The sequence below is a fragment of the Pseudoliparis swirei genome, chromosome 16 (genome assembly GCF_029220125.1).
Source record: "Pseudoliparis swirei isolate HS2019 ecotype Mariana Trench chromosome 16, NWPU_hadal_v1, whole genome shotgun sequence".
NCBI lineage: Eukaryota > Metazoa > Chordata > Actinopteri > Perciformes > Liparidae > Pseudoliparis > Pseudoliparis swirei.
Genome location: NC_079403.1, coordinates 1100197 through 1112696, shown reverse-complemented (window position 1 = coordinate 1112696; position 12500 = coordinate 1100197). Strand labels below are relative to the sequence as shown.

Below are 12500 nucleotides of genomic sequence, written 5' to 3'. Positions count from 1 at the left end.
GTTTATAGATCTGTTATCAGCTCATGGATCTGTTATCAGCTTATAGATCTGTTATCAGCTTATAGATCTGTTATCAGCTCATAGATCTGTTATCAGCTCATGGATCTGTTATCAGCTCATAGATCTGTTATCAGCTCATGGATCTGTTATCAGCTCATGGATCTGTTATCAGTTTATAGATCTGTTATCAGTTTATGGATCTGTTATCAGCTCATGGATCTGTTATCAGCTCATGGATCTGTTATCAGCTCATGGATCTGTTATCAGCTCATAGATCTGTTATCAGCTTATGGATCTGTTATCAGCTCATAGATCTGTTATCAGATCATAGATCTGTTATCAGCTCATGGATCTGTTATCAGCTCATAGATCTGTTATCAGCTTATGGATCTGTTATCAGCTCATAGATCTGTTATCAGCCCATGGATCTGTTATCAGCTCATAGATCTGTTATCAGTTTATGGATCTGTTATCAGCTCATAGATCTGTTATCAGATCATAGATCTGTTATCAGCTCATGGATCTGTTATCAGCTCATAGATCTGTTATCAGCTTATGGATCTGTTATCAGCTTATGGATCTGTTATCAGCTCATAGATCTGTTATCAGCTCATGGATCTGTTATCAGCTTATGGATCTGTTATCAGCTCATGGATCTGTTATCAGCTTATAGATCTGTTATCAGCTTATAGATCTGTTATCAGCTTATAGATCTGTTATCAGATCATAGATCTGTTATCAGCTCATGGATCTGTTATCAGCTCATAGATCTGTTATCAGCTTATAGATCTGTTATCAGCTTATAGATCTGTTATCAGCTCATAGATCTGTTATCAGCTCATGGATCTGTTATCAGCTCATGGATCTGTTATCAGTTTATGGATCTGTTATCAGCTTATAGATCTGTTATCAGCTTATAGATCTGTTATCAGCTCATAGATCTGTTATCAGCTCATGGATCTGTTATCAGCTTATAGATCTGTTATCAGCTTATGGATCTGTTATCAGCTCATGGATCTGTTATCAACTCATAGATCTGTTATCAGCTTATGGATCTGTTATCAGCTCATAGATCTGTTATCAGATCATAGATCTGTTATCAGCTCATAGATCTGTTATCAGCTTATGGATCTGTTATCAGCTTATGGATCTGTTATCAGCTCATAGATCTGTTATCAGCTCATGGATCTGTTATCAGCTTATGGATCTGTTATCAGCTCATGGATCTGTTATCAGCTCATGGATCTGTTATCATCTTATAGATCTGTTATCAGCTCATGGATCTGTTATCAGCTTATAGATCTGTTATCAGCTCATGGATCTGTTATCAGTTTATAGATCTGTTATCAGTTTATAGATATGTTATCAGCTCATGGATCTGTTATCAGCTTATAGATCTGTTATCAGCTCATGGATCTGTTATCAGCTTATAGCTCTGTTATCAGCTCATGGATCTGTTATCAGCTTATAGATCTGTTATCAGCTCATGGATCTGTTATCAGCTTATAGATCTGTTATCAGCTCATGGATCTGTTATCAGCTTATAGCTCTGTTATCAGCTCATGGATCTGTTATCGGCTTATAGATCTGTTATCAGCTTATGGATCTGTTATCAGCTCATAGATCTTTTATCAGCTTATAGATCTGTTTTCAGCTCATGGATCTGTTATCAGCTTATGGATCTGTTATCAGCTCATGTATCTGTTATCAGCTTATATATATCTGTTATCAGCTTATAGATCTGTTATCAGCTCATGGATCTGTTATCAGCTCATAGATCTGTTATCAGCTTATAGATCTGTTATCAGCTCATAGATCTGTTATCAGCTTATAGATCTGTTATCAGCTTATGGATCTGTTATCAGTTTATGGATCTGTTATCAGCTTATGGATCTGTTATCAGCTTATATTAGGGATGCACCGATCTGATCGGCGCCGATCCATATCGGCCGATATTCTCATTATCGGTTTTGATCGGCGTTCTCAAAACGGCCGATCAGATGACGTAACATCTGAGAGAAAAACTATCAGAGACGTTTCAATCGCGGCGCACCGGAGACGATGCGCCCGGCGAGGGCCGCAGAGGTCAGAGGTCAGAGGTCACAGGGGATCCTCACCACCGAGCGGCGTCCCCGTCCCCCGAGTTGAATCTCTGGGTCGACTCAGCCGACTCTCACATGTCTGCCCCTAGAGATGCTCACGGTAAACACATTCCATCGGGAGCTAAGAGGGTTTGATCAAGTTAGCGGAAAGAACCACGTGAAACAACATCCGCTTTTCAAAATAAGATGTCGACAAATCATACACTAGCATATAAAAGTAAACAATTAACTGATTTTGTATCTTTATAGATCGTTTCTGAGATTTTGCTTAAATTATGCTAACATTAAAACATTTTTACTGGACCAAGGAAGAGTTTATAAAAATAAGTCAGACTTTTGTATGTTAAGAAAAGTCCTGTATATAGATTTCCCCAAGAGTTCCAGGAAATGAATGATGCAGATGTGTTCCATACATATCTGAAATCCCCTACAATAGCAATCAAACAATTTTAATGTATCAATTAGGACATTTTTCAAAGTAAAAGTCCTAAATGTTTAAAGAAATCTGTAATTTCTTTAATGTTTGAGGTGCTTTATATATGTATTTCCTCATAGTCCTCATAGCAATAATGCTCCACAATAAATAGAATGCTTCAATCGACACCGTGATCGGTGATCGGTATTATCGGATCGGCAGGTACTGATTTCAGTGATCGGTGATCGGCGATCGGTATTATCGGTGATCGGCAGGTACTGATTTCAGTGATCGGTGATCGGCACAAAAAACCTGATCGGTGCATCTCTAGCTTATAGATCTGTTATCAGTTTATGGATCTGTTATCAGCTTATGGATCTGTTATCAGCTCATGGATCTGTTATCAGCTCATGGATCTGTTATCAGCTTATGGATCACGATGAATTATACCTATAAACCTGTTTTAGGATGTTTACTGAGCTTAAAAGTCATAATTACTAAAGTCAAATGAATGGAGAGAAGTTAGAACATGTCACATGAGGCTGTGGAAACGTCATGTGACATGAGGCCACGCCCACTCTGCAGGACTTGGACGTGATTGGTCTGCTGGTGGACGGTGCCACGGTGAGCGAGTGGAGCCTTCAGGGTCTACCCAGCGACGACCTGTCTGTGCAGAACGGCGTCGTGGTGACCAAGTCGTCCCGCTACCCGCTGCTCATCGACCCCCAGGGCCAGGGCAAGACCTGGATTAAGAACAGGGAGGGAGACCAGCTGCAGGTAGGGTCTACACGCGCCGCCCTGCTGGTGAGGAGTGAGAACACAACGAAGAGCTGTCTTCTTCCTCCAGGTGACGTCTCTGAACCACAAGTACTTCCGGTCCCACCTGGAGGACAGTCTGTCTCTGGGGCGCCCCCTGCTGCTGGAGGACGTGGGGGAAGACCTGGACCCGGTCCTGGACAACATACTGGATAAGAACTACATCAAGTCTGGATCAACTTATAAGGTCTGTCAATTCTCCCTGATCCATTTTGAAGGATGTAAATCCTGTGAATGTTTCCTCCTAAAGCCGTGGTCTCCTCCTGCAGGTGAAGGTGGGGGACAAGGAGGTGGACGTGATGGAGGGCTTCAGCCTCTACGTCACCACCAAGCTGGCCAACCCGGCCTTCAGCCCCGAGGTCAGCGCCCGGACGGCCGTGGTGGACTTCACCGTCACCCGGCGCGGCCTCGAGGACCAGCTGCTGGGCCGGGTCATCCTGCTGGAGAAGCAGGTCACATGCCACATCCTCTGACCTTTGACCCTCACAACAGGGACGCCTCCTGCCTCCTGCCTCGGCCCTGCATCAGCAGGAGGAAGGAGGAGGAGGAAGGGGAAGGAGGAAGGGGAAGGAGGCAGGAGTCAGAGGAAGGAGGGAAGAGGAAGGAGGAAGAGGGAGGAGGAAGGAGGAAGAGTTAGGAGGGAGGAACAGGGTTCAGATATAACTGGTCTACAGGCGAGTCTCAGCAGTCAGCTGACACAGAGCCATTTAGTTGGGTGTCCGGTAGTCTAGAGCAGGTCTATTCAACTCGCGGCCCGAGGGCCGGATACGGCCCGTTTGAGTTTAACTATGGCCCGCAAGACTGCCTGCAAATCAGTATAGCTTGGTAAGAAAAAATAAACCTGACGGACACGCCTCTTTTATACATTGAGACATCTAACCCAGAGCCATTGAGTTTCACTGTTGCCTCAACCAAACCTGTATGGTTACATCTTTATGTTACGCACCCGTGTTGGTTGCCGGTGTTACACCCCGACTGGTTTTCAGACCTACTGGTTTCCCTGCGCGTGCGTTGTGTTCTCTTCACGTCTGCAGCGGGGCTCTGTCTCGCTCACCAGATTCGTCACACATTCACAAACATATTGCTGGAGATCTTCAAGCCACTGTTCATATCCATGTCGGCGGTTACGATTGTATAAGTGAGCAGCGCATCACAGCCACGGAGGAAGAAATACATTTTAGAAAAAATAAAAAGATCGCCCGACCTGGTTTCAATCTCTTTCACGCAAACGGAGTCTACACTCAAAGACATGCAGTCTGTGCGCTGCGCCACCAGATTTTAGTTTCAGCCCAAGTAATTTATATATTGATCCATTAAGTCACATTTCTTATGTTTTCATGGGAACAGTTTGGTTGAAGGGATCTGAAACAACTGGTTACCTTGAGCGGATATTTACACTTTGAAACATGTTTATAGTGATGCTTGTTCGCAACACTTTTGCCACACAATACCGACGCATTTTCATTTGTAACTGTTTACCTGTGGAAATATACATGACTGTTTTTCATTTTTAGCGATTATTTGATCAATATTCTGTGCGGCCCTCACACCCCCCGTGATTTTCTTATTCGGCCCACTTGCTACTGAAGTTGAATAGCCCTGCTCTAGAGGGTCACTCTGAGACCAGTGGCGGCTGGTGAAATTTTTTTTGGGGGGGGCAGTTGGGCAACGCGGTTTAAATATCACTCAACAATGAGAAGAAAAGAAGTTTTGAGTAGAATATTGAAAAAAAACAAAGCTTTATTTCAAGAACGCAGCGTGCTCAACACGGTCCAATAACAACTATCAACACACTGTAACTTTGGGCATGAGAGGTTCAGAGCAGCTTTAAGGAACATGGGGGGCGGGGCTTCAGAGGGTCACACAATAGAAGAGTTTCACCCTCACATGGAAGAGGTTCAGAGCAGAATAGAGTCAGAAAGAGATCACATGTTACATTGGGTGACAGAGTAGAGCCACTACTGTAAAGACAAGTCGCTCCTCTCTCTAAAGTCTCCATAACTCTCTGGTTAAAGTCATCATGTCTGTAATCAGCCTCCATCATTCTGAGGGAATGTGTCTGTTTCACAACTTCTTCCTTGTGTTTCGATGCCAGTTCGGTCTGAGACAGGGTTAGCTTCATGCTGTTAGCTCGTTAGCTCCATGCTGTTAGCTCGTTAGCTTCATGCCGTTAGCTAGTTAGCTTCATGCCGTTAGCTTCATGCCGTTAGCTAGTTAGCTTCATGCCGTTAGCTTCATGCTGTTAGCTCATTAGCTTCATGCTGTTAGCTCGTTAGCTCCATGCTGTTAGCTCGTTAGCTTCATGCTGTTAGCGAGTTAGCTTCATGTCGTTAGCGAGTTAGCTTCATGCCGTTAGCTCGTTAGCTTCATGCCGTTAGCTCGTTAGCTCCATGCTGTTAGCTCGTTAGCTCCATGCTGTTAGCTCGTTAACTTCATGCTGTTAGCGAGTTAGCTTCATGCTGTTAGCTCGTTAGCTTCATGCTGTTAGCTCGTTAACTTCATGCTGTTAGCTCGTTAACTTCATGCTGTTAGCGAGTTAGCTTCATGCTGTTAGCTCGTTAACTTCATGCTGTTAGCTCGTTAGCTTCATGCTGTTAGCTCGTTAGCTTCATGCTGTTAGCTCGTTAGCTTCATGCTGTTAGCTCATTAGCTTCATGCTGTTAGTTAGATGCTGCGTTAACATTCGTGCTTTACACTAGTCTGCAGCTCTTTAGGCCCCTCCCCCCGTTGTAGTCCAGAGAGTTTCAGTCCCTTTGGAACAACAGACAGGGGAAACTAAACAGCATTACTCACTGAGCTCCAGCTAACAGCTCCGGTAGCTAACAGCTCCGTTAGCTACCTGCTCCCGTAGCTCAGTGGAGCTCTCTGGCTGAGGGAACGATACCGGTCTCTGATTGGCCGAATAGTCCAGTCACGTGAAATAAGAAACAATGTCATTGGCCAGGGCGCACATGTTTGCGCCCCAAGATTCACGTTTCATCCTCCAATGAGAAGCCGTCCTTGCCGAAAGGACCGTGAAATGTTTGCTCACTGCCGCACACACACGTTGGGCTTCTCTCAGTGATGATGAGTGGCGATATATTATTTATGTCACATTTAACTTAAGTGGTTGTTGACAGGCTGACGGTCTCCCACACACATTTAGAGCGTCAACACGGTATATTTGCTATTTAAATGATTTGGTAGTCTAGAGGGGCGCTCTGAGACCTGAACCGTCCTCCTTGTGGGTCCCACCAGGAGCTGGAGGGGGAGCGAGTGAAGCTCTTGGAGGAGGTGACGTCCAACAAGAGGAAGATGCAGGAGCTGGAGGACAGTCTGCTGTTCAGGCTGACCAGCACCCAGGGGTCCTTAGTGGAGGACCAGTCTTTGGTTGAAGTCCTGAGGGTCACCAAGACTACAGCTCAGGAGGTACGGCCCCAAACAGGAAGTAAACACGGTGATTGACGGACGGCAACTAAAGATCAACCAACAACCTTCTGTCCCAGGTGAGTGAGAAGCTGTCTGTTGCAGCGGAGACGGAGCTGAAGATCAACCAGGCCAGGGAGGAGTACCGGCCGGTAGCCACCAGGGGGAGCATCCTCTACTTCCTGATCATGGAGATGTCGCTGGTCAACGTCATGTACCAGACGTCTTTGCGGCAGTTCCTGGGGCTCTTCGACTCGTCCATGCAGAACTCTGCCAAGACGCAGCTCACCTCCAAACGGATCGGCAACATCATCCACTTCCTCACCTTCCAGGTAGGTTTCTGACGAGCACCTTCCAGGTAGGTCTCTGACGAGCACCTTCCAGGTAAGGTCTCTGACGAGCACCTTCCAGGTAAGGTCTCTGATGTGCACCTTCCAGGTAAGGTCTCTGACGAGCACCTTCCAGGTAAGGTCTCTGACGTGCACCTTCCAGGTAGGTCTCTGACGAGCACCTTCCAGGTAGGTCTCTGACTAGCACCTTCCAGGTAAGGTCTCTTACGAGCACCTTCCAGGTAGGTCTCTGACGAGCACCTTCCAGGTAAGGTCTCTGACTAGCACCTTCCAGGTAAGGTCTCTGACGTGCACCTTCCAGGTAGGTCTCTGACGAGCACCTTCCAGGTAAGGTCTCTGACTAGCACCTTCCAGGTAAGGTCTCTGACGAGCACCTTCCAGGTAAGGTCTCTGACGTGCACCTTCCAGGTAAGGTCTCTGACGAGCACCTTCCGGGTAGGTCTCTGACGAGCACCTTCCGGGTAAGGTCTCTGACGAGCACCTTCCGGGTAAGGTCTCTGACGAGCACCTTCCGGGTAAGGTCTCTGGCGAGGGTCGAGGTCCAAACCAGCCGGGAGCTCTTGGTCTACCCTGAGTAACATCCGATCTGCAGTTGTATCTCCATCTGGTGATTCCTATAGTCCTGGTGGTTCTGCTTCCGCTGTGGATCCAGGCCTTCTCGAGGGTCTGTAGACTTGGATCCAGGACCCTGCAGGTACCTGAGTACCTGTGTGCTCCTCCCTCAGGTGTACTGCTACACGGCCAGGAGTCTGTATGAGAAGCACAAGCTGCTGTTCACTCTGCTGTTGGCTCTGAAGATCGACCTGCAGGCCGGACGCATCTCGCACCCCGAGGTGCTCACCTTCCTCAAAGGTCACGTACCCATCCTCCTCCTCCTCCTCTCTCTCTATCCGTGTACTTATCACAGCATTTTAAAAGTAGGTTCTGTGTGTGTAGGTGGAGCTTCTCTGGATCTGAACTCTGTAGAATCCAAACCGCGACGCTGGATCCTGGACCAGACCTGGCTCAACCTGGTGCAGCTGTCCAGCCTGCCCCCCTTCAGCCAGATCCTGACCCAGGTACAACCCAGAGCCGTGAGCATCGGAGCAGGTGAGGACGTCTCAGACCTACAGCGCTGTGTGTCCTTGTGTCCAGGTGAGCCAGAACGAGCGCTCCTGGAGGACGTGGTTCGACCACCCGGTGCCGGAGGACTCCCCGCTGCCCGACGGCTACGAGGAGAAGCTCGACACCTTCAGGAAGCTCCTGCTCATCCGGAGCTGGTGTCCCGACCGGACCACCGCTCAGGTCTCACTGACCCTACAGCGCAACACCAGCGCTCTCCTTCCCAGAACTCTCGTTCCCAGAACTCTAGTTCATGACGCTCTTGTTCCCAGAACTCTACTTCCTATAACTCTCGTTCCCAGAACTCTCCTTCCCAGAACTCTCGTTCCCAGAACTCTCCTTCCCAGAACTCTCCTTCCCTCCAGTCGTAACCCCTCTCCTTTTCAGAACTCTCCTTCCTGTAACCCTCCTTTCCGTAACTCTCCTTCCCGTAACTCTCGTTCCCAGAACTCACCTTCCCTCCAGTCGTAACCCCTCTCGTTCCCAGAACTCTCCTTCCCTCCAGTCGTAACCCCTCTCGTTCCCAGAACTCTCCTTCCCTCCAGTCGTAACCCCTCTCCTTTTCAGAACTCTCCTTCCCAGAACTCTCCTTCCTGTAACCCCTCTCCTTTCCAGAACTCTCCTTCCCGTAACTCGCGTTCCCAGAACTCTCGTTCCCGTAACTCTAGTTCACAGAACTCTAGTTCATGGCGCTCTTGTTCCCAGAACTCTCCTTCTTGTAACTCTCGTTCCCAGAACTCTCCTTCCCAGAACTCTCCTTCCTTCCAGTCGTAACCCCTCTCCTTTTCAGAACTCTCCTTCCCAGAACTCTCCTTCATGTAACCCTCCTTTCCGTAACTCTCCTTCCCGTAACTCTCGTTCCCAGAACTCTCGTTCCCAGAACTCTCCTTCATGTAACCCTCCTTTCCGTAACTCTCCTTCCCGTAACTCTCGTTCCCAGAACTCTCCTTCATGTAACCCTCCTTTCCGTAACTCTCCTTCCCAGAACTCTCCTTCATGTAACCCTCCTTTCCGTAACTCTCGTTCCCAGAACTCTCGTTCCCAGAACTCTCCTTCATGTAACCCTCCTTTCCGTAACTCTCCTTCCCGTAACTATCCTTCCCAGAACTCTCCTTCCCAGAACTCTCCTTCCTTCCAGTCGTAACCCCTCTCCTTTTCAGAACTCTCCTTCCCAGAACTCTCCTTCATGTAACCCTCCTTTCCGTAACTCTCCTTCCCGTAACTCTCGTTCCCAGAACTCTCCTTCATGTAACCCTCCTTTCCGTAACTCTCCTTCCCAGAACTCTCCTTCATGTAACCCTCCTTTCCGTAACTCTCCTTCCCGTAACTCTCGTTCCCAGAACTCTCCTTCATGTAACCCTCCTTTCCATAACTCTCCTTCCTGTAACTCTCGTTCCCAGACCTCTCCTTCCCAGAACTCTCCTTCCTTCCAGTCGTAACCCCTCTCCTTTTCAGAACTCTCCTTCCTGTAACTCTCCTTCCCAGAACTCTCCTTCATGTAACCCTCCTTCCCGTAACTCTCGTTCCCAGCACTCTCCTTCCCTCCAGTCGTAACCCCTCTCGTTCCCGTGACTCTCGTTCCTCCTGTAACCCCGTCCTCTGCCCAGGCGCGGCGCTACATCGGGGCCTCTCTGGGCGGGGCCTATGTGGCGGCTCGGCTGCTGGACCTGGACGCCATGCTGCTGGAGAGCGACAGCCGCACGCCGCTCGTCTGCCTGCTGTCGATGGGCTCCGACCCCACGGAGAACATCGAGCGCCTGGCCAAGAGCAAGGTGGGGGGGGAGGGAGGGAGGGATGAATGGAGGGATGAAGGGAGGGAGGGAGGAGGGAGGGAGGGGAGGAGTGAGGGATGAATAAATGGATGAACGGATAAATAGCTGGATAAATAAAGGGATGGAAGTTGATGAATGGATGAAAGGATGAATGGTGAATGGATGGATGGATGAAGGGATGAATGATGAAGGGATGAAGGATGGATGGATGAAGGGAAGGATGAATGGTGAATGGATGAAGGGATGAATGATGAAGGGATGAAGGATGGATGGATGAAGGGATGAATGAATGGTGAAGTGATGAATGGATGAAAGGATGAATGGTGAAGTGATGAATGGATGAAAGGATGAATGGATGGATGGATGAATGGATGAATGGTGAAGTGATGAATGGATGAAAGGATGAATGGTGAAGTGATGAATGGATGAAAGGATGAATGGTGGATGGATGGATGAAGGGATGAATGGAGACGTGCATGTCCAATAGAAGCCCTGATGCAGTCCTGCTCTCGGCCTGCAGGGGGCGCCGTGCCGTCCCATCTCCATGGGGCAGGGCCAGGAGGTGCACGCCCGCCGGCTGCTGGCCAGCAGCATGGCGGATGGCGGCTGGCTCCTCCTCCAGAACTGCCACCTGGGGCTGGACTTCCTGGACGAGCTGCTGGACTCGCTGGGCGGCGCGCCGCCGGATGGCGTGCACCGAGGGTTCCGGGCCTGGCTGACCACCGACGTGCACCCCGGGTAACGGGACGCCGCGCGGCTATGGAGCTAGCATCCACGAGGAGCTAGCGTCCACGAGCTACGGATATAATGTGTGTGTCTGTGTGTGTGTGTCTGTGTCTTTGTCTGTGTGTGTGTGTCTGTGTGTGTGTGTCTGTGTCTTTGTCTGTGTGTGTGTGTCTGTGTCTGTGTGTCTGTGTGTGTGTGTGTGTGTGTGTGTGTGTGCGTCTTTGTGTGTGTGTCTTTGTGTGTGTGTGTCTGTGTGTGTGTGTGTGTCTTTGTCTGTGTGTGTGTGTCTGTGTGTGTGTGTCTGTGTCTTTGTCTGTGTGTGTGTGTGTGTCTGTGTGTGTGTGTCTTTGTCTGTGTGTGTGTGTGTGTGTGTGTGTGTGTGTGTGTCTTTGTCTGTGTGTGTGTGTGTCTGTGTGTCTGTGTGTGTGTGTCTTTGTCTGTGTGTGTGTGTGTGTGTGTCTGTGTGTGTGTGTGTCTGTGTCTTTGTGTGTGTGTGTCTTTGTCTGTGTGTGTGTGTGTGTGTGTTTGTGTGTGTGTGTGTGTGTGTCTGTGTGTGTGTGTGTGTCTTTGTCTGTGTGTGTGTGTCTTTGTCTGTGTGTGTGTGTGTGTCTGTGTGTGTGTGTGTGTCTTTGTCTGTGTGTGTGTGTGTGTCTTTGTCTGTGTGTGTGTCTTTGTCTGTGTGTGTGTCTGTCTGTGTGTGTGTGTGTGTGTCTTTGTCTGTGTGTGTGTGTGTCTGTGTGTGTGTGTGTCTGTCTTTGTCTGTGTGTGTGTGTCTGTCTTTGTCTGTGTGTGTGTGTGTCTGTCTGTGTGTGTGTGTGTGTGTCTGTGTGTGTGTGTGTGTGTCTTTGTCTGTGTGTGTGTGTCTGTCTTTGTCTGTGTGTGTGTGTGTGTCTGTGTCTTTGTCTGTGTGTGTGTGTGTGTGTGTGTGTGTGTGTGTGTGTGTGTGTGTGTGTAGGTTCCCCATCACCTTCCTTCAGTCCTCGATCAAGTTCACCAACGAGCCTCCTCTAGGTGAGCAGCTCCTCATGACCGGTCCTGTTAATTGATTGGTCGGTTGGTTGATTGATTGATTGGTTGATTGATTGGTTGGTTGGTTGATTGGTTGATTGGTTGATTGGTTGGTTGATTGGTTGGTTGGTTGATTGGTTGGTTGGTTGATTGGTTGGTTGGTTGATTGGTTGATTGGTTGGTTGTTTGGTTGGTTGGTTGGTTGATTGGTTGGTTGATTGGTTGATTGGTTGGTTGGTTGATTGGTTGGTTGATTGATTGGTTGGTTGATTGGTTGGTTGATTGGTTGATTGGTTGGTTGATTGGTTGGTTGGTTGGTTGATTGATTGGTTGGTTGATTGGTTGGTTGATTGGTTGGTTGATTGATTGATTGATTGGTTGGTTGGTTGGTTGGTTGGTTGGTTGGTTGATTGGTTGGTTGGTTGACGTCCTGGTCCTCCTCTTCAGGGATGAAGGCCGGTCTGAAGAGGACCTTCAGTGGGCTGACCCAGGACCAGCTGGAGGTCAGCTCCCTGCCTCAGTGGAGGCCTCTGCTGTTCGCTGTGGCCTTCCTGCACACCACCGTCCAGGTCAGAGGTCACCTTCTTCTTCTACTCCTCTTCCTCCTTCTTCTAATCCTCCTCCTCCTCCCCCCCCCCCCCCTCAGGAGCGGCGTAAGTTCGGCCCTCTGGGCTGGAACATCCCGTATGAGTTCAACCAGGCTGACTTCACGTCCAGCATGCAGTTTGTCCAGAACCACCTGGAGGCCCTGGACCCCAGGAGGGGGGTCAACTGGAGCTGCCTGCGCTACATGCTGGGTCAGTCC

At 48.8% G+C, this 12500-nt stretch overlaps 1 protein-coding gene across 1 annotated transcript in view; it reads left to right on the top strand.

Annotated features, from left to right (window-relative positions):
* Positions 1-12500, top strand: part of LOC130206598 (dynein axonemal heavy chain 5-like) — an 84426-nt gene that overhangs the window by 65019 nt on the left and 6907 nt on the right. The window contains 13 exon segments of the mRNA XM_056434643.1: positions 3103-3294; positions 3365-3520; positions 3603-3785; positions 6571-6741; positions 6819-7070; positions 7814-7940; positions 8025-8146; positions 8223-8372; positions 9797-9961; positions 10482-10699; positions 11643-11698; positions 12143-12264; positions 12342-12492. Coding sequence (XP_056290618.1) covers positions 3103-3294; positions 3365-3520; positions 3603-3785; positions 6571-6741; positions 6819-7070; positions 7814-7940; positions 8025-8146; positions 8223-8372; positions 9797-9961; positions 10482-10699; positions 11643-11698; positions 12143-12264; positions 12342-12492 — 2065 coding nt within the window.